The sequence below is a fragment of the Fundulus heteroclitus genome, chromosome 6 (genome assembly GCF_011125445.2).
Source record: "Fundulus heteroclitus isolate FHET01 chromosome 6, MU-UCD_Fhet_4.1, whole genome shotgun sequence".
In the NCBI taxonomy this organism is placed as follows: domain Eukaryota; kingdom Metazoa; phylum Chordata; class Actinopteri; order Cyprinodontiformes; family Fundulidae; genus Fundulus; species Fundulus heteroclitus.
The window spans coordinates 3377943-3401022 of record NC_046366.1 but is presented as its reverse complement, the minus strand read 5'-3'; the positions used below and the strand labels follow the sequence as shown (position 1 = coordinate 3401022).

The window sequence follows — 23080 nt, the reverse complement described above, 5'->3', positions numbered from 1 at the left end:
TAGTGCATCTTTAGATATCTGCTTTCTTCAAGGAGATATTGTTTCAGCCAACCATACATTTTTTGTGAGGAGGATTTGTAAAACAGTCTCTAAAGGATCACTTCTTAGTTCACAAGGGGGAAAAAAGACAAACTAAGAGCAGTTTCTGATTTTTGCAACAAAAAAATTACGATTATTTTAGGAGTTCTTGGCTCAATTTTCTCCTCCAAGACAGTTCATTGCTATCAAATATTCTTAATAATCTACTCATGCCTTCTGCAATGTTTAAAACTCCCACTCCTCGTGTTCAAGTTCATGCTCAAAGTCAGGGCGAAGGGATTCCTGTGAGCAGTTTTGTCCCACAGAAGTGTGTGTGGTCTGCAGGATTCCAGTTTTTAATGACATGCACAGAAGCAGTCCATATTGTATCATGCAGGAATAAAAGGTTGTCTGCATCCTGCATGCTTTAAAGCCAGTATATTGAGAGCAGAAGTGAGAGGGGGAAGTCAGGGTCCATAATGTAGCATTGGGAAGGGGAGTGAAGTGTCTTTGAGGACGGGCTCTCATTTGTGAAACATGAAAGGAAGATGCTCATTGAATTCGACACCCCTGTCTCTTTTACCTGCATCCCAACACTTCACCAGCTGGCCTTTGATAACTGCCAGGGGGCTAAACTTGATCAGATGGCTAAATATTGTAACTACAAATGACTAGTATGCGAACTTCATTCATCTTGGCATGAAGGCGTGCAGAGAATGAGTCATGTCTTCAATGCAGGCTGAAATGTGCCGCATTTTTTCAACGTACTGAACACAGAGCAGTACAGTGGGCTTCTTTTTGCTGTAAACATAACCCAGAAATATGCTGGGAGAAATGCTAAAGGTGTCATTGCTTCCTCTTTTATTATTAGCTCTAACTGTGGCTGTCCCTGCTCTATTCTCTGTAAAAGAGCACAAGACAGCAGTATGGAAACAGAGGTGATTTGATCAAAAAAGGTTTTCAAGCTCTCAATATACTGTGTTAGATTTTTTGGGTAGCATGGAGAAGAGCTGGCACCACTTTCAACCTATTCCATGGCAACAGATATGTCAAGAACCAAGAGTCCCCCCCCCCCCCCCCCCCCCCCGCCCCCCCACTTTGACTGTATCATTTTCAGGGCATTTATGAAGTGCTTCAAAAATGCCAATAAGTTATCCAGTGCTGTATTAGGCACAGTGTAACCTGGATGATAAGAGTGAAAGGAAAAGCATGATCTAGATCTCTTCTCACAAAAAATTAAACATTAAATAGAAAAATAATAACAATAAATTCAACCGTTTGTTCAAATTATCGTCCATGGTCAACCCAGCCCCAAAACAGAGACTTCTGTTTATGGGTACTAATAAACCATTCCCAACTGTTCACAGATGCTGAAGATGAGTTTATGAAGTGACCAAAGCTAGCAATCCAGCAGCCACTACTGGCACCCCTGATAAAGATGTGAAAAAGCCTTAAAGTATATTTTATACTTTTATTGCAGCAACAAAACTTTTCAGTTGAATATGTTTAGTCGGTAGGAAAAGCAATCCTACAATCAGAGTTGATTGTTCTTTACGAAAGGACTGGGGTCATAATTGTTAGCACCCCTACGGTTTTCCTAAATTACATTTACCTGAAGAGTTTTTGCAATTCTTACTTTACTTTTTTTTAAGTTTATCACAGTTTTTAGGAACTTCTTATCCATTGATTTCCTGTTTCCCTAGAGGGCCACGGAGGTACTGCAGGGGAGTCCTGAGATTTAGTTCTCAATTTATCAGATGTTTTTGTATGAATTTAACAGCTGGAAAAGATGTACATAGTAGTTGTGCACCTTCAGTCCCCAATAAGATAAGATAAGATAAGATAGGCTTTATTGATCTCACGTTGGAGAAATTCACCTGTACAATGTACAGGAAGGAGCAACATCCCCTGCAAGTGGCTAGAGGAATGTCAATTGTATGATCTTTCAGCAAGTTTCCCATCATGTTTGCCCTAAAACATGTCCCTCTATCATCTCCAAATGTTCTCTGGATTTTTTGACCCTCCTTTTTATACAAGGCAGAGCTTTCAGTAGAATTGAAGCATAAGAAGCGGCTCCACATATTCATTGTATCAGGATGCTTCACTGTTGCCATCACCTAGTGTTCACCTTTTAGGTGAACACTAGGTGAATTTCCAGATGCTCCACCTCTTTTCAGCTCTGCCCACAAATTTTCAAAAGGATAGGAAAAAATGACTTTTCAAAAGGCTAGGAAAAAATTACTTTGTTGACCTGAACCCACTTTCTAACGTATATGAGGGTAATCTAAGGGTCAGTGTTCCATTGCTGGTGCCCAAGCTTTAACTTGCATACTGATTTCCAGAGAATTTGCTCCTGAATTTCTACATTATGTTCTTTTTTCTATTCTCTGTGCACAAAATTCCTAAATAAGCAGGATGTTCTGTTTTGTGTTTTTGCCCTACCTTCAAAAAAAAAAACACATCTATGTGGAGTCTGCTAAACTACCCAAAGATTAACTGCAACCATGTCATTTGGTCAGATTAGTAAAATTAGACTTTTCAGCAACACTTCAGAACTGGCAAGGAACAAAGGATCCATGTCCACTGTGATGCTGTGGGCCTATTTCTCTTCTAGTGGGATTGGGGACTTTGTTAGAGTATGTGGCATCATGAACCCTTTAATACAAATTTTTTAATAAAAATCTGGTGGACTCCACGAGTAAACCAAAAATGGGTCATCAGCGGATCTTTCAACAGGTTAATGAATTATATGTTACAGATCAAAAGAGAAATGATTCATCAGGCACAAAGTCAAACTTTGTTCATGTCTGTCTCAGTCCCCCGGACTGAATCCGAGAGAGAACCTGTGGGAAGAGCTGGAGAGATAAGGGTATATATAAGACCTTTGGTCACTGGAGAGATTGCCCAAAAAGGAATGGTCTAAGACCCCTCCTTCTGTAAGCTCCAACTTTCTGAAATGCTGTATGAGAAGACTACGTGTGGTTCTGTTAGTAAAAGTAGGTTAAAAAAAACATCTAAATATGGGTCTGGTGGTATTAAAACATTCAATTATGTCTCATTATCAGTTTCTACCTTCTCTGAATAAACGTTGGATAATTTCCACGATGAGATTTTGCTACTACAGTAAAAGAAGGCATTTTAAACATCTTTACCATGGTTGCCTAAAGGTGTGGAGTGTACTGAAAGTCATCAGAATAATTACAACGAACATAATAATACAAGGTAATTCTAACAATAAATGAACAAGTCTGAGTCAGACAATTCCTTTTCCCAACATGCACACTCAAGCACAAACTGTAAAAGACCACAGTTTAAGATTAAATGGATAAAGCATTACTAGATGCAATAAACAAAATTAATGTTAATGCAACCTTCAATAAGACACCTTGTAACTTTTTTAATTATTATAAGCAATAATTCTTGCTTCTATAGAGTTGTATGTTGTATTTTCCTTAAAAGGCAAAGTACCAAATGAGTACCTTGAGGGTGTGGTCTGGTTTGGATGTATTTTGGTACACTCAGGACATTTCTAAGACAATATTACCAGCACTTGATGGAGTTTGAAAGCGGTGATACTGCAGGTATGCACGACACCGGGTGGCCATTTTGAGGAATTGCCTAGCATTTTGGGCATGTCACAGAGGCCCAGTTTTGGAACTTGCCAAGACACCCAGACACTTCATATGTCATAGAAAGTACACCACACATGCTGAAAAACTGCATAACACAAACAGCCAACCTTATGCATATCTAACATAAAACCAAAGTTCTGCCAGACCATGCTGTCGAACCCATCCATCCACTGTGCTTGGTGACCTTCGCTCACTTTTATGACTCACTCATGTCCCTGTGACTCAATGGATTCTCTTGTGATGCCATCACATGTACCACCTTGTGATTACTGTAGTTGAGCAATCACTTACATGCCCATCACTGAAATGCATGTGTACCAACTTACAGCCAAACCGGACCATTGCTTTTGGACACTCAGCAGTTTTGGTTAGTGTGTACATTTTCAAAGGCTATCCGTTTAGTCAAAACCCTGTAAAACGCAGGAAAAGTGTTTAAATTGAAGAATTCCAAGACTTTAATGGACTGTTTTTCATACCTGCACCATTAACAAACTCTACGACCTGACTGCTGTGTGCCCAGGGATTCTAAAAAAAACAGCAACTCCATTTACAGCAAGAAAAAGGCTGAAGAAATATGGTTTGTTAGGAACAGCTAGAGGGGAAAACAGGAACACTTCAGGCTGGCTTAAGTTAGGAAAGCTTACTCTGAGCAAACAGCCTCATGTCAAGGATGACGGTGGTGATTTTAAAGATGATATAGGAAGATTTAGAAATAAAAAAGAGCAAACATCCTGGAGTTGCCTAGTCGAAGTCCAGACATCAGTCGGTGTTAAACACAGCGGTAGTACATTGAGGCAGTGCTGGGTGAATAAATACCCTTACACCTCAGTGAAGCGAGGAATTGGTGTAAAGAATGGTGGGCCAAAATGTCTCTGGAAAGATGAAAGCAGCAGATGAGACAGGGGTATTTCTTTTGTTGTTAAGTAGGTTTTTCTTAACATATCATGGTTCGTCTCAGGTTGAAGTTAATGGTCAAGATCTGAAGACCACCAAATGTGTTCGTTATACAGCTGACAGTAAAGAGCTGTACTTAATGTTTGCCATGATTGAACTTCTAAATGTTAACAATCTGATTTGAATTACAGCTGAACACGCAATTGAATTATCAGTCATTGACGCAATATCAGCGTGTGCAATGTCACAATAACAAAGGACTGCTTGGGTGAAATTTATGGTAAGATGCTATGCTTCAAGTGTCATGCATTTAAAAGTTTTATATTGATAATATAGCAGGTGAGTTGAATAGGCTGTATTTGTTCTAATGTTCATACCTGATGTCTATTTTAGTGATTCAGATGTTAAACCTCACAGATTTGTGGGGACATTATGGGCTACTAAGAAAAGATAGGGGTCAAAATATTGTCACCACAATTTTCAGCAATAGTATTGCTTATATATATTTTCTTAATATTGCGCAACCCTCATTCTACCCTTTAGAAAAAGAGGATTTTTCACTAGTAAAATGCTATGTTGCCTTTGTTTGTCTTCTCACTGCCAATCAACAAATGGAAAAGACCACAAAATACTTGGGGACAAATGTGTCAGGATGTCCTCTGGAAATCCGCTAGTTGCTGTAAACATGAGCAGACAGTAATCATGTTGCAACTCAAAAATGGCAAAACAAAAACTTGTTTCACACAACAGTTAATGTGTAAAGCAGGTAGGCAGGCAGCTGCAGCAGTGGGGATACATACAAACACACAGATATAATAAGTTATTGCTAACAATGGACATCAAAGTTGTTGAAGTCCTGGAAAACACGTTACAGTTTTGCTCTGCACACAGAAGAGGCTTACATGCAGCTGAGACATGATGATGTCAAACAAAAAAAGCAGGTGTAACATAAAAGAAAGAGAGCAGAAAGTAAAATAGGCCGCCAGCCTCTTCCCTTGGCTTTGTGCCGTGGTTCAACTCAGTTCAATTCAATCTTTAACACATTTAGACTTGTAAGAGGGTCATTGATGTCTTTCTAGGGCTATTGTCTTTATTTAGCCCAGAAATCGAAACTGTTAATTGGTCTTTGTCGGTCCATATGTGGTTCAAATTTATAAAGAGCAAAGAATTTTAAATTCAGGCTAGGTTACTGCCTTTGATGTGGTCTGCCAAAATCTCCAGCTTTTTAAGTTTTGTTTCAGTTTTTTGTGTTCAGCGTTTCCTCGTTATTTATTATGTCCTTTAGGTCTCAACTTATTCAGTTAATTTCCATGATCTTAATATTGTTGTGAATTTTCTCTAGGTGTTGCATTATTAGTTCATTCATTTAGGTTTAGTTTCTCACTTATTTTTTGGATTATGTTTCTTGTGTATTCTAAATCTATTTCCTCCTGAGTTTCTTTGTATATCAGGTTAATCTTGAGTCGTCCAAGGACCTCTCACTGTCTCAGCTGTTTTTCCCCTGGTTACTCACACCTGTAGGCCATGTCATCTCCCAACCCTGCCTCAGTGTTTAAGCTCCTGAATTCTCATCGTTCACTGGCAGATTCTTCTGTTGTACTAATTCATGGTGTGTTTTTTCTGCCCAGTTCTCTGACATTGCTTCTTGTCTTTTGTCTTCTTGTGCGTGCTGTAAATTTGTCTTTTATTTTATTATTAAATCCTTAAATTCATAATGCAGCTCCCGAGTTCTCGCAGTTTGGTCCTGCTACGTCTTCACACTTCATGAAATGTTCCAAACCCACCCCTGAAATTCCAACATTATTAAAAATCAATACAGGTCTTTATGTAGACAAGCATCATATTTAGATTATGAACGAGACAACTTTTCATATTTAACTTTTCAACCCTATTAACAAATTGTTTACATATTTTGCATAGTTGACTTTTGACTGAGAGGAAGGAATTTGCTACTCCTGAAAAGTAGCACTGTGGTTTAGGCTAATTAAGTTTAAATGCAGAAACAATTGGTAGTTAGCTGTGTAAACACATGTTTGTTGTATGAAGAATCCTGAGTACATGTGATAGAGGGTCAGAGCTCTCTGAGTGTTTGGAACGTGCACAAAACTTTGTGGTATTTTAGTGCCGTTGTGGCACGATACGAAGGTCCTGGGTAAGCATATTGGCAACAGTGGTAGTCCATATACATGACGTGGACACTGTCCACACCGACATGTCTTGGTCCTCAAGAAAAGTGTTGGCCATCAGGGATGTACATCTAACTGACAAGGTGAGATTATCTACATTATTGTGCTCAAACATTGAGTTGAGATAAGATTTTTGGTAAAAATTAGGCTACGTTCACACTGCAGGCTGAAGTGACCCAATTCCGATTTTTTTTTTTTTGCCCATATGCGACCTGTATCTGATCTTTTCATGGCAGTATGAATAACACAGATCGGATTTTTTCAAATGCGACCCAGGTCACTTGGAAATCTGGTCCTGAATCCGATACGTATCTGATCTTTTCAAAAGCGACCTGTGTCTGTACGGCCAGGTCGCATTCATCCGACCTACACGTCATTGATACTTGACAAATGTTACTAACGGTGGACCTGGCTATGCTAAAGAGGTTGGCTATTGTGCGGTAACAAACACCTGTTGCAAGTCAATAAAGCCCCATGGCAATGCGTTGACTCGCTGCTATGGCCGCTGAAGATGTCTATTTTTACATGAGAGCGCTAAAGAGATCCGTTCAGACGCACATAAAGGTTGCCTTTGTCATTCAAAAATTATGAATGAAATCAGTATCAGTAAAGCCGCTCACATCACTAAAATTTTGCTCTCTTTCGATCTTCTTAAAAAGATTGCGTTGGTAACGTGCTGGCTCCGGTTTTAGAATACTGTAAAGAACGCAAGATACGCTGCAGCATTATAATCCATGTTTACTTCCGCAAACAATGAGCACGCATGCTACGTATGACATCATCGCGTCTTCTACTGCGCATGCGGTTCACACAGGAGATCACATACAAGTCGCTGTTATAAAAAATATTATTCTGAAGTCACTATGGCCTCACAACACTTGGACATAGGAGGCCTGCAGACATGATGGGTGCAGGCCATCCACTGTTTGCTGATTGCAAGGCCAAATGCTACAGCTGCTGCAGCTGCTAGAGGATACTGACTGTCTACAATAGACTGTCTTTGTTTTGTCTCATGGTAAGGTCACTGTGCAGTATTAGGGGGAGTCGAAAAGTGAGACAGGCAGAAACAGGCAGTGACAGGGCAGACGCAGACCGCAGCGGAACTGTGGGGTGCAATTACTTTCCATCTATGTGATCTCTGCTCTGTTTCGCAATAAAAGTGCTGGAACTTCATCACTCCACCGTCTCTTCATTTAGTAAAAATGGGAAGTCAGTTAGCTGTTCAGAATTCCCATAACAGTCGCATATATTTGGAAATGTGAATGGTCACGAAAAAAAAATCTGATTTCACAAAAAAATCGGAATTGAGCATCAAGGCCTGCAGTGTGAACGTAGCCATAGAATCCCAATTTTTTGTTTTCACAACAGAATCTGTGATTAGCGCAGAATGATCGGGTCCAAGTTTGACCCTGTCCACAGAGTGATGTTTATATGACTGTTTAATTCTAAGGGGGGCTTAATGCCAGACAAACAAAAGTTCTGCCTTTTCATCTTTTTTCACATAGGGTAAATATTTCATAAAAACATTCTCTGGTCAGTATAGAATAGATGATGAAATGCAGCCCAGACTTGTAGGAAATTGAAAAATACCCCTTTATTTTAGCCCACATTGGAATCTCCAGATGCGATGGCAACTTTAGATTGTTGATGACTAATGGTGTTCTCGCAGTGCTTACAGACTCTTTGGTTCTGTCAATCTGCTAAGGTTTTTTATGCCAAGTTCCCAAAAGACTGACATTTTAATATCGCAAGAATTTGTGATATGAAATCTCATGCCACAAAATGATACCCATAGTAGCAGCATTGTGCTAGCTAAGTAAGATTTTCTAGCACATAGCTGTATATTAAAACAGTCCAAGAGAGTCATGCAAGCTTCGGTCCTGCAGTAGACTGTATAATGCTATGTCATACTTGAATATTTGGTGGCCATGTCAACTCTATTGCTACTAATGAAGAACGGAGGTACAAATATAGTTTGGATTGATATTGTTCAGGTGATTTCTTTTGCTCTTAAATTGTTGGAAGAACATTGATTGTGCATTTGATTGTTTCTAAGCAAATCCTTGCTGTTTAGAAAACATAACTACATCACTGGTCACTTAAAGAACCTTAAATTACCCCCCTGCAGAACTGTCAATCAATTTCTTGGCATTTCTTGTGGTTCAGTTCTTGGCAACTTTTGGTGACAAGAACTGAAGGCCATTAGACAAGAAGCACTGTTTATGAGCTCCTTAATCTTAATGCTTCATGGCTGGAGCACATACTTCTGTTTGTTGTGTTAACAGACCTGAGGCTTTTCTCTTACAGAGGTTCCATTGATGTACATTTAGGTAGCACCACAAAACATAGCAAAATCATGATGATGTGGCCAAGCTCAACTTCAGCTGCCCCCCCCCCCCTTTAATAAAACTGTCAGTGTTGTCTGCAGATTCTGGGCTTCTGTCCTTCAGGGGACACACAGAAGTAATGAAACAGCAGAACTTCATCTGCACTACCAAAGCGATGTACCTGTTTACTGTCACCCTTTCATAAAATGTGCTGTATTTCCACCCACATCACTGGGTTGGTTTTGCAGTGCTTGCTTAGTGAAGCCTGCTTTCTCTCCAGCCTCTCTAGTCTTTTTTTCCGGAGAGAGTCAGTTTTATGGTGTACATCCTTTCCACAGATATGGGGTTGGTAGGTATCTACTATTCTAATAGATGGGTGTCCAAGGACCAGCATCACCAGCTAAATCGAGCAAGATGTTTTCCATTGTCTGTTTGCATCTTGGGGTCAGGTGATGCTACAGTATGGAAGTTAAACATTTGGTGTACTCAAGCGCCATAATCTGATGCCTTCTTCTGAGGAAAATCAGCTAAACTTCCAAAAAGCTTGTCTTTAACATTACTCACTGCAGAAAGTCAGGTGAAGAAGCAACACACTCAAGTTGCCTGCAAAATTAGCTTTTCATTTTAAATAAAAGAGTTAAACCAAGGAGGGAAAGAGAATTAAGTAACGGCTGAAGAGAGGAAGGCAGGGCATGCACACATGCAACTGTCTGAAGTGAGTTTGGACTGTAAAGGGACAAATCAGAAATGCAAAGAGAGAATGAGGGAAAACTGCAGAAGGGGCCACATCATATGGATAGAGTAGGACATCTGTAAGCCAGTGAGGAGTTTGGGAGAGAGGGATTGAGTTTTCTGGTTTGGAGGTGGAAGCCAAAAAAGGGCTTAGAAGAGGTATGTTAGATGGTATGTTTTACTGAAGGAGCAGTGTTAAATATATCCAAAGTAAATTTAGGGTTTTTCCCAATCTCCACACTCCGTCTGCTTCTCTATCACTCTCAGTTCCCTTGGATGCATGACTTTCATTCCCCCTATCTAAGCATTTTCCAGCCAGACTCCGTGTTCGTCCAGTCTCACAGCATACTGCCCTTTCATAAACACAGGAGTATGATCAATGTGACAGTGCCTCAATGCATTTAACAGAGGATACAAGTCACACAAAGCACTTTTAAGAAACAAGCGCCTCTTCTTTTTGTTTTATTTAAAATAATGGCATTGGGAAGTAAACATGAAAACTCTCATGCTGTTCTTTATGTTTACTGAAGGAGAAGATGACTGGGCGTGACATTTGGATCATGGAACAGTGAACAGTGGTCATCACATTCTCAAGAGACTCATGTTTTAAAGTTGCGTCTACATAAGCATGTCACAATGGGAGACAAATTCCTCATATAAAACCCACCTTCAATTTGTGTAATACCTCAAGTATAAATCTGTAAATCAACATCACACTGTTTTTGTGAGCCAGGGTCACAAAAAACAACTACCATAGCCTCAAGTACAATACCAATAACCTGCTAACTGACCTGATTAAACATAGGGTCTCTAGATATTTCTTTCTAGATTTCTAGTCAAAATATGTGTGGCTAGAGCAACAAATGTCTCAAAAACCATTAGAACACCATTCAATCAATTTTGTGAGAGGGAGACACATAATGAGATGGTAATGTGTGAGGAAAAAGAACAAAAAGGGTTTTTCTCCCCAAAAATCTTTGCAGTTTCTCCTAGAATGTATTTTTGTGTCATATGGATCCATACCAATTTCATAAAACAAGAAAGAGAGACAAATTATACAAAGATGAATTGCCCTCTGGCAGACTTCCCAAGGTGACACGAAGGAGTACTTTGTTTTAAATCCAAATCCCCTCCTCCTTCAACTCCTCTTTGGCCTCATGCACAACAGTTAGCAAAGAGACGCTTGCTTTAAAGTGCTGTTCATAATGTTCCTTCACCTCTGCTGTGCTTCTAGAGCCAGTAATATCTGGCTTTTCAGCAGAGAAACAATGCCACATTCTTGCCAACAAAGAGGGCCTACTTGATTCTGCTTTGGCCAGCTAAGTTTGCCAATTTGTGTATTTTGGAAGGGCTGCCCCTATTCCCTGCTAATACCCCCACCCTCCCAGTCAGGGCAGCAGTGGCGCCAGCTCAGTGAAGAAGATGATAGGTTTTTTTCACATCTAGAGAAAGAGGACTCACATGGTATCCCTATGGAGCAGCATAGTGGGGAATAGAAAGTACAACAAAACATTATATAAACACACACACACACACACCACACACGCACATGCATGCTTACATCCATTCATAGTAACACAAAAAGACATACATACACAATTCTGCCCATCTTATTCTGGACAATGAATTAAACGTCAAGACATGCCCGGGTGTTTGGAAGTGTGCTCTAGGGCAGGGTTTCTTAACAGCAGTCCTCATGGCCCACTGTCCGGCATGTTTTAGGTGTGTCCCTGCACCCACACACCTGGCTTCAATGAGTGGGTGATAAACAGGCTTCTGCAGCACTTGATGGCGTGCTGAGAAAGTAATGCAATCATTTGAGACAAGTGTGCTGGAGTAGGGAAGGATTGTGGGCCAGAAAGACTAAGGTTAGTAAACACTGCTCTAGTCTGTATTAATGTCTGTGGTCAAGCCAATCAGAGTTTTACTCTATTGGAACCTCTCTATTTCTTCATCATTGACTTTATTATTGTCTTAATTTCTAAACTCACCTCTGATTCAGCACATATGGTTAGACGTGCAGTAAAACATAGGGCTGGACGATATAGACCTACATACTAATTCTTATTCGTGGTCAAGGAATTCTGGACTGAGAAGCCATACCCATTGTCAACAAGTCTAAGCATTTACCTTAATCATTGCCACCCTCCTCTCTTTACTCTTATTATGTCAGAATTCAGTGGTTTCACTTCGAATGATGCTAATATATTTTGGTTTTACCTATAATTTGTCATGCACAACGTTTAGTTGTAATAGACCAGAAGGAGACAGCTTGTTGCTGTATCTCTGTTACCAGTGATTTATATCTTTTTGAGATTTTTCTTCCTTGTTACCCTGAAAACTTTGTTGAAGAATGTATTCATTTATTTTCAAATTGATGGATCTCCGATGTTACTTTGACAATTTTTGCTGTTTGTTATGATGAGTAATAGAGGGGAGCAACAAAACAATATTTCAAAACCACAAATAGTACCAAAATTGAGACCCCAAATCAATATCACTTAGTGAGGAAGGGTCATAGCTGTAGAGTGACAGCAAAGTAGAACTAGGGAAAGAAGAAGTTTGAACCGTGTTGATTACAATAGCTAACATGTTATTGCTCACCAATAAGGTGAAGGAGCTTTAAGTGCTGATGAATACCCAGCGAGAGTCTTGGGAAAACAGTATCAGCTGTCTCAAAGAGACGCTGCAGCAATAGCTTACTACATAGTAACCAGCTCCAAAGTCTGTTCCTGACTTTCAGTCAGTACGATCAGGCAGACATTGAAGAGCAGAAGGAAAGAATAAAACAGGTAGAATTGCAGAGTTTGCCAACAACAGATGGTGTTATCCAGGGCATGAAGCCCAGATACTGAACTGTTCACTGTAAGTTTTCATCCATATTATCTATCAAATTTTATCTTGGTAGCGACATAAAGTTCTAGTAAAGCTACAGACACAACATCCGAAGCATATTCAAAAGTAGCTCAAAAATGTAACCATTCTTCTCTCCCTTGTCAACAGCTCTACGAGAGAAAAAAGAAAGAGAAACTTGGATTTGTTTTATGCAAACATCAAGGATTAATGCAGCTCCTTTGCAACACCTGGTCTTGACAAGTCAGATCATAATCTAGTCTTTCTTATCTCTTTGTAGAAATAAATTTTTACATCTCTCTGTTTGGAAACATAACAGTTCAAAATTACTCAGTATGGTTTCAACCGTAATTAGAAGATCGTGCAAGTCCACCCTGGGCACTCGGAAGACAAACAAACTCGTATAATACTGGTTTGTTTTGCTTCTAATGTAATTTAGCAAAGACGGAAGTACTTCTTCTTCTGTGGTTTTTTTAGGGGACTTTAATAACTGCGCATGTCAGACTGGTTATATTCTGAATAAAGCAAGGTGCATATAAACACACATTATGTTCGGATTAATTGATTGTGTGCCCATATAAATGGTAAAATCTGATTATTTAATTCAAATACATTTTATTCCGATCATGAAATGGGTGGTTATAACAGGAACCTGAAGAAACTCTGATGGGATGTTTAAAGGGTACAGACTGCGACACACGCTCTGCGTCACATGGACATGGCAACAGTGCCATTGTTGAGTGTGCAGTTGACTATTTAAAGTTTTGTGTGGACAAGACTATACCCGCCACAACACTGGGATATTTCCCAAAAAATAAACTACTGGGTAACCAGTGAACTGGAAGACTGGCAGAACAAGAAAAGAAGAGCCTACTGGGAAGATGACAAGGGAATTTCTGATGGGTGTGTAAGAACAACAAAAGGTCAAGGTGAGAAACAACAAGAGATGTGCAGTCAGAAAAGGTTAGGGGCTTTGGGAAAAAGAAGACGATCAGATGGCCAGTAGCCTGGACAGTGTCAATGAACTAAAGACCTTTGTCAAGAGGTTCTCTTTAGAAACAAGCTCAGTTTCATCCTCATGGGTTCCCAGCCAAGCACATCGCCCACCATCCATTACCTCACCGCATCCCTGTCACAGGGACCCTGTGACCCTGGGATGGGTCTTAGAGCTGCTTAGAGGTGATGCTCAATCGTTGTCTTTAATGACATCAGGAGAGGCTGGTGCCTCCCTCTCCTCAATCCACCCTGTTCATGTCTAGGACTCATGATAGGCAGCTGGAGAGACTGAACCAGAAAAAGACTGCAGGTCCAGATGGTATAAATAAAAAATAAATGCATATTTCCCTTTATAGTCACACAGAGGGGAAGTTTGTCTCTGAGTTTAACCCATCCATGGGGGAGCAGTGTGCTGCCACACTGAGTGGCGCATGTGTAGCAATCAAGGGTCAAGGGTCTTGTTCAGGGACCCAGAGTGACAGACGGAGTTTCGAACCAGCCACCTTGCAGCCTCTCACTAGGCCACCACTCATACTCATATCAACCAAGAATCATAAGGCACCACCACAACTTTATCCCAACTCAGAAGAAGACTGCAGTGTTGTGGAAGACATGTTACCTTGTTTCAGTACCCAGAAAATTTCATCCATCAGTGTAGCTCTGTTGGCCAAACATCACACATCATAGTCTAGGAGAGAATCTTATCAACCAAAATGAGAAGGTAAACATGTCATTCACAACCTACCACAGTTTTCTTATCATCATGATCATCATCATGGAGTTAGAAATAGAGGTCATCATAAGTCAGCAAAATTTAAACCATATTCTTTGATTTCTCCAGGCCATTTAACATTATACATCCTGTTTTTGTTTCTAAGAAACTCCGGAAGGCACAGGGGAATTCTGATTCAGGTACTTTCATTATCCCTTAATGGGAAATTTATTTTCACAAGTGTAGTAAAACACAAACTTAGGCAGGACCAGTTAAAATAATAACATTCAGCCATAATCACCTAAATTCATCTTTATACTGTACATCCCAGATTTCCAGTACAAGTCAGAGTTCTGTCATCTGCAATAATACCCAATCAATTTGAGTTGTTGGGTGTCTCGGAGATGGGTGAGAGACTGAGTGCAGAGATCTGACAGACTACTTTGCGGTGTGGTCATTCTATCTTTAAAGGGGATAACTGAGAATTTTAGGAGAAGCTTGACAAGGGTAAACACTGTTTCCATCATGCGAGAAGAAGTGAAGTTGGTAGAAGGTATACTTTGGTGTTCATTTGGACATCAGGACAGACTGTGAACCTCAATACAAGGCGGAGCTGAGCAGGCTGTCCTTCTTGAGGATGCTTGGCTCCTTGTTCGATGTCTAATGTCTCATTCCTTTTTAGAACTACGGTAATAAAGAGCCATTTATTTCAATGGAAATAAATTAAATTGAATACATGAAATTGTTTAGGAATGGTTCCAGTAATAATCTTCTCATCATGGTATACATTTGTTTTATATATAAATCAAAGCAGCAGTCAGGGCCAAAAGATTTTGGCAGTAACACAAATGTGTTTTGCAAAGACTGTGGTTTACTTTTTTGTAATCATAATTGTCCGTTTTTAGACCCTTCTGTAAAGTGATCAGATTCAGATGTTTCATAGCTTTATTTCACTGCATTCAAAAAGTATTCATTCCCCTTGAACTTTTCCACATTTTGTCTCATTACAACAAACGTCAATTCATTTTTTGAGATTTATTTTTATGTGATAGACCAACACAAAACAGTGCAAAAAATTAAAGTGGTGTGCACCTGCATTCAGTCCCTTTACTCTGCTGTCCCTAAATAAAATCCATTGCAATAGCCTGTGTCATTTAATCTCAATATAAATGCAGCTGTTCCATGAACGCTTAAGAGGTTTGTTAGAAAACATTGGTGAACAAACAGTATCACAAAGACCAAGGAACATGATGGATGGGTCAGGGAGAAAGCTGTGGAGAAGTTTAAAGTAGGGTTATGTTAACATCCCAAGCTTTGAACATCTTACAGAGCTCTCTTTAATCCATCCTCGGAAAGAGTATGAAACAGCGACTAACCTACCAATAAATGGCTTTCCACCTGATCAGATAGACTGGGCAAGGAGAGCATTGATCAGACAAGCAGCCTAGAAGCCCTTGTTAACTGTGGAGGAGCTACAGAGATCCACAGCTCAGTTAAGAACATCTGTCAACAGAATACCCATTAGTTTCAAACTCCAAAAATCGAGAAAGACCAGAAGAAAGCAAATATTGAAAGAAAGGCAAAGGAAGTCCTGTGTGCTGTTTGACCCAATCAATTTCATCCACATGGCAGACGTGTGGCGGGAGGTGCTATGTTTATAGGACACCAAATTGATTCTAATATCGTACATGCGAAGCACTACGTGTGGCAGAAAGCCAAAACTGCTGTGGGGATGTTTGTCTGGTCAGAGATGATGGGAATATATAGGGAACCAATTCAGGGCCATCTTGTTACAGGCTCCAAAAGACTTGAGACTTGGGCAAATGTTTACATTCCAGCAGAACGACACGGAACATACAGCCAGAGCTGCAATGGAACGCTGTGTATGAGGCATATTCATGTATTAGGATACCTCAGTCAGTCCAAAACTAAATCCAACTTAAGAAAGAATGGTGGCCTAGTGATTAGAGTGAGAGAGCAGGACACTTTTGCTCTGTAGGGGCTGCAAGGTTCTGGGTCCAAATCCCACATACTGCATCTCTGGCTCCCTGAGCAAGACCTTTAGTTCCAGAATGCTCTCTGGACGGCCGCTGCACAGGGGTAGCCCACTGCTCCGCAAGGGATGGGTTAAATGCACAGGATGGATTTAATTGGAATGGATGTTGCAATGAGAAATAAAGATAATGCAAATTAGAAATAAGGAATCTATGAGAAGAGACAAATATTGATGCTCAGATGCCCTCCATCCAAGTTAACTCAGCTATTGAGCTATTTTGCCTACAGATGGGCAGAACTGGTAAAAAGGTACCCACAAAAGACTCGTCGCTGAGATAAGCATTTCCACAAAAAACAAACAGTGTTGGGTTATCACATAAAAATACTTTTGTAAGGCAATTAATGGTGGCTCTGAACACCTAACCCGAACCTGCTTTTTCTCATACCAGTCCCATGGAGCTTGCCCATTAATGTCCCTGCGCCAGCTAAAACTTGTACAATGCCAAAAACAGCCAGGCCTATTTGTTAATAGGTCAGATGTGGTCCAGTTGTGTTCTAAAAATATCATACAATATAAGCTACCATGAAGGCAGTAAATGTTGAAGAGAGACTACACAACAAACACATTTTAAGGAAATGACCGTTTTACATTATATGTAGTTTGTCAAAATATAATTTTATATCTATATAGGTTGTTATATCGCCCAGCCCTTTGGCCAATATTTAGTTTTTAGTTTCTTGTAGCATAAAAACTGCACATTGAATCCTGGACTAACAGTCTGGGTCCAGATACGGAAAATAGCAGTTAACTATAGTTAAAGCCCATAGGAAACATAAGATATAACTTAATAAAACTGATGGGGTTTCAATAGTTAACTATGCTTGGTGGTATTATTTTAATTACAGAACAGAAAAAGTATTCCGTCCTTGCAGATTTGTTCCATTTGTGCTTCACTATGAACCAAATTTTAATGCGTATCAGACAAAGATAACCTGAGTAAATAATAAAATATAGCCATGAAATGATAACTTTATTTCTTAAGTGAAAAAGCTATCCAAACCAACCTGGACCAGTGTGAACAAGTAATTGACCTCTAAACCTTATTACAGTTTGTTTCACCATTGGCGGCAATAATAGTCATCAAGCATTTGCTAACTTTTATAACTGCCAATGGATCCATGACATTGTGGCAGAAGAATTTGGATCCACTCTTTTTTGCAGAATTGTTTAAATTCAGTTACATTGGAGGGTCTTCCAGCATAAACTGCCTGTTTAACAGCACACTGTTTGACTGTGGGTATGACGCTGTTTTTCTGCAATGTTGTATTAGTTGTGATCGACACAACAGAACACACACCTTTGTGTCACACCCCTGCTGATCTGACTCTGTTTTTCTTTTTCAGTGAGAATGAAAGTGTCCCTTAGATGATTCACATGCATTGTATTCTAATTGGAGCACCGGCCGAGGAACATCTACGTCTACATGTGACAAAACAGGAAAATTTACAGTTTACATTTGATTGAGGTTGTTTCCATTACCTTTGAGGTGTGTTATGTTATTGTGTGAGGCTAAATGGCACTCAGTTTCTTTGTACGACTTCCCGCCATAAAGGCTCAACCTCATAACAAAACCTCAGATTAATTGCTCCTTGAGTTAAATACACCTGCTGCCCTTTTTCATGGCAGGTCAAACGTTTGTGTGGATTACCGCACACTTTCACACAACATTCATTATTGTACATGCCGAGTTGTCCTGCAAATTTTCTGTGCGTACGCATGCTTTGCACATGAGGCTACTGAGCATGATATGTGGCCTGTTTGAAATATCTTTGCTTACCTCCTTTTGTCAGATAGGTTCTATTAAAGTGACTTCTAGGCTTTACAGTTCTGGCAGTAATCAGGTCTCTGTGTGTAGAGTGAAACTGAACCAAAAACATCACAGTTAATTCCTGATATGACAGGGACAGGTTCATATGCCCTTAATGCCAGGTTATTTATATATATATATATATATATATATATATATATATATATATATATATAATGTCTGCCTATCTCTGACCTGTTGTTTTTTTTAAAGGAGCTAACATCAAATATTGCATCAGGATCCACTATGTAAAAGCTGAATGTGCTGAGGTTAAGGCTCGCAGAGAAGAAGGGTTAGTGACAGGTTAACAAGGATGGAGTTGGGAGAGAGGCAGAGGAGGGAGGGACAGGGGAACTTAGTAAAAAGCAGGGAGGATGAGCTTCAGGAGGAAACTAAGCATCTGTGGTCAGGACCCGGGCAAATTCAAACTTTGCCTTTAATCCAATACAAAGTAGTACACACATACCACAAACTGATGATTTGCTGTAAAGGATCTCCTTGACAACATCACTGAACCAACCGCGCAAAAAAGACTTTAAGACATCAAAGCTGACATTAGCGTCTCATTTCCCTATGCAAATACAAAATGAGAAAGGGAAAGGAAAGCTTTCAGCTTTTTTCTGCCTTTTCTTCGTTTTCAGTGAGATTCCTTGTACCCCCCCACACCCACCCACCCCCGAGACGGACCAAGATGCTCAGCTTTGAGGGAGAAAACGGGTTAAGGGATCCTGGGGGCTGCTCTGCTTTACCAAAACAAACTATTCAGCAAACAAACAATTAGGCCCTCATGAATTATGGACAAGCCATCTAAAATAGCAATATTCATCTAAAACAAGGAGTGGGAAGTTGTGGAGTGAATGCTGAGCTAATGAGACAGATGTCAGGGTGTTTTTAAACACTTCAGCGGGGCTGTCGTATGTGGGCGAATCAGTGAATACCTTCCTGCAAACATGTAAGCTTTGTTTCTATGTGACCTATGCTAACGATTTCACCCATCTACGGACCACTGCAGGTGAGTGATAGAAAGCGAGAGAAGAGGTAAGAACGTGGTAGGAAGGAAGGCGTCTGGTAAATCCACAAATCAACATAAATGTGCATCAGCCATTTTGTGGCTTGGTGTGTACCTAGCAACAACGATTATTCACAGCCCTGTGTTTACCTCTCACAGACACGCACAGTCCATGCAGCAATGATCCAGGAAGATATACTGAACACCAGCAACACTGTTCCTGGACAGATGGTCATGAGGGTTTTCATGACAAAGCGGGTGTTGAAGTTGATCTTGTTGAGGGCGCCAATACTGCGGGACGAAGCGTCCGTGAACAGCTTGCTGTGGAGTAACATGACCCTGCCAATCAGGTAGAGTCTCAGGAACATGGGTATAGAGAGGATGATATCCACGTCGGCATCGGCCACAGACGGCGTGTAGGTGAAAGCCAGCCGCGCCGTCCAGGTGAAGACGTAATGGCCTGGGATGGGATGAATGGCACACACCAGAAGCTCCAGCACAATGAAGAAGATCCGTTCATATGTCATGGCTATCCTCCAATCATCCGCTCCATTGTCGACCATGAACAGCTGAAAAGAAGCAAAGTGCACTTTTTTTTACATGTATTTATTTATTTATTACACATTTGATTCCATATTCTTCATCTTCCATGCTTTCCACTTAAACACAAATTTTGTGTTTAAGTTCAGTTCAATTCAGTTCAGTTCATTGACTGGTGGCAGGGGCCTATCACAGCTGTAGGTGAGAGTTGTGGTACGTTCCGGACATGTCAGCAGCCAACCTGAGCACAGCAATTCTGTGTTGCTTTAAATCTCCAGCCATCCCTTTTCTACACCCACCTAATCCCATGGACCACTGGAGCCTTTCCAAGCAGGGTAACATCTTGGTCCAGTTGCCAGTCAATCAAATACAGAGATACACAATCATTCATGCAAAAAGCCACACCCAAGAGCATTTTCAATGTCAGTTACCCTAACATGCATATGTTTAACTAAGAAGAAACTTGCGTTCCCATGCATGCTCAGGCACACAGCTAAGACTTAAAAAGGGGAACCTCCTTTTAGGCAAAAAAACAAACATCGTTATACTAATATTGACTTTTCTTAAACCCAACTTGTTTTCTACCATCATTTGTTTAAGATCTCAACATTAATTTCAGAAATATAATGAAGTGAATATTTTATTAGAACACTCACCTGGATTTCCCGGGCGTGGTACATTATTATAAGACCAAGCAAAATAACAGTGGAAAGGCTGATAAGGCATTTCAGTGCAAATGAGTATGAAGATTCCTGCAATAAAAACACATGTAAAAGAAGATATTAATAAATCATTGCAGTGCAAATTATTTCACCATCTTGAACATAAAGCATAAAAACTTTTAACAGAATGTACAAATGATTCAATGTGCATTTTCACACTCAAATCAAGCAACACAGCAGAACAACACCAGTGACTCCTGAATGAAGTCACTGAGATAAAAGACAATTGGTCAGAAAGAATAAATCTGAGCCAGAGGTACCTCCGGAATATTTTCAAAATGCTGATCAGATGGAGGACTAGATTAACTTTAAAACTAAAATAACTTCAGCCATGTATCCCAGTAGTATTTGTGGTTTCCTGAACTGTGTGACTTGAATAAAGCATTTTGGGCACATGTTGGGTAACTGAGTCAGGAATTGAGCTGACTTGCTCACTCACATGTCTATTTCACACCTGAGAGGCTGTTCTCAGGCTTGCATGTTTCCTCCTTTATCTCCAAGTGTAACAATGGCCAAACATTTTAATCTTAGTTTCATCAGACCGCAGTACATTTCTCCAAGAATTAAGTTCTCTGTCCCTGAGTGCATTTGCAAACTGCTTAGAAGTAATGGCTTCTTGCTCACTGAGTGGCACTTCAGTCTACGTCAGAACAGAACTGGTTTCTCTGTGGAAAAGGAATTTGATTAAAGTAGAAAAACATTCTTTAAAAAGATGCCTTTCACATAATTAGGGCAGTTAGCAAATAATTTGGTAATTCGAAATGACATATTACAAGAAGACTTTAGCCGATTTACTGTCAGACAGGAAACTTTGAGTCTTTTCAGAAAGTGTATCTAAATGGCCCGTTTCAATTGCATTTATTCAATAAATTCGAATATGCGCTCCAATTAGGCTCCTGTGTCAAATTAAAAGTACCTTGTGAAAATAACAGCCTTTATGCAGGTATTAAACATACTTTTCATTACTCCCACCTTTCTGTATTAAATTACTTTTTATTGCAGTTGATGTAATATTCTAATCTTAAATGTTTTTATTAGCTGTAAGCAGAAAATCATCATAATTAGCTAAAAGAAAAGCTTGAAAACAGTCTATGTGGGATTGATAATGTTGGGTTTACTTGGGAAACAGAGTTACTTTAAAAATATCATGAATGTTCTAATTTATTGAATGGGTTTAGGTTTCTAGTTTAGGTTTAAAGTAAAACATGAGAAGCGAAGATGTAACAAAAGCACACATCACAAGTGAAACACACACACACAACTCACCCAAGCATAGATGGTTCCTATTAGTATAAGTGGATAATGTACTTCTACACAAAATTATACTCAAGAAGATGCTTGACAGTGCAACCGCAGGTGTAAGTGCAGCCTGATGTTATCTGGGCACTCTTCCTCACAACTGAAAGTATAGATTAATCAAAACACGACATAAATAGGGGGACTTTTTACTTAGTGGTTGGAGCCAAAAGCCAATGCTTGCATTAGCACAGGGCCACCAGCATCAGCAGTGCTGGTGATAAATAGACTAGCTGGATGCTAGAGCTCCAGCGCTGTTTATGTGTGTACATGTGAATGTGGAGGCCATAGATCTTAGAAATGAGAACCTTTACTCCTCAAACCTCCTTTCTATGTTGGTAAAAAGCCAGATGATAAATCAGTTTAACAGCCCTGGTGTAAAATGGCCCCTCTGCAGCTTAATGATCATAAGATTGCTTTCATAATAACCGCGCAAGCGACAAATGATAAAAACAAGTGAAAATATTGTGCGTAATCGACAGTGTTATGACAGTCAGAGCAGCTCTACATTACTCTGTCCTTCGGTGGTCTATATAACCAAATGTATTTTTAGCCATCAACTAGATTGCCTTGCCCCTTAGATCAGAAACGTGTTCTCAAGACATTTGAAAATTGTTTTGAGAAATCCCCAGTGAAATAACATAGAGTAAACCAATTAATCCACCTGCCACTGGTTCAAGGATTTTTCAGTCCCAGCTCTTACTGTTTCCTTACCAGTTTTCGTCCTTCAGGGCTCAGAAAACCTTAGCTGAGCCTGAAGTTTCTACTTTGCAATGTGAGATGGAAAAACGGACCATCCACAGAACATGCAACTGGTCTTATGTGGGAGCGTGCTATTCTACTTAGACGACTCAGGTCATTTCCATTTCAGTTGAGGTCAGCTTGATGAATGGACTGAACTCCACTCAGTAACAATCAAGACAAATCTATTGATTTTCTTAGATCCCCATAAATCATACTATGGATTACCCCCTAACTTTCACATATACACCTCTATGCACTGGTAGTTTTTTTGAGTTACAATTCATTATCTGCAAATTAGTATGAACAATTTATCAAATTATATTGAAGACTTTATATACTTTTAAGATTGATGATTTCCTTGTCTTGATTTACCAGGTCACCAGTACCCCTCTCCTAGAGACAGAAGATGTCATCCTTATTAAAATACATAAAGTTGCAGGGTGATTTGAAAAAAAATATATAGTTTGTGTCCACTAATACAAATATGTTTATTATGTATTTTTAAGCTGTATGAAAGGAAGAGAGAGTGGGACTTTCAGCAGATAACAGGAAGGCC

The 23080-nt window shown here is 39.8% G+C and overlaps 1 protein-coding gene across 2 annotated transcripts in view; it reads right to left on the bottom strand.

The window, feature by feature from the left end:
• Positions 1–23080, bottom strand: part of kcnn1a (potassium intermediate/small conductance calcium-activated channel, subfamily N, member 1a) — a gene marked incomplete in the record, with an annotated part of 241720 nt that overhangs the window by 20222 nt on the left and 198418 nt on the right. For both annotated transcript variants that reach the window (XM_036137869.1, XM_036137870.1), the window contains 2 exon segments: positions 19373–19791; positions 20419–20514. In XM_036137869.1, coding sequence (XP_035993762.1) covers positions 19373–19791; positions 20419–20514 — 515 coding nt within the window.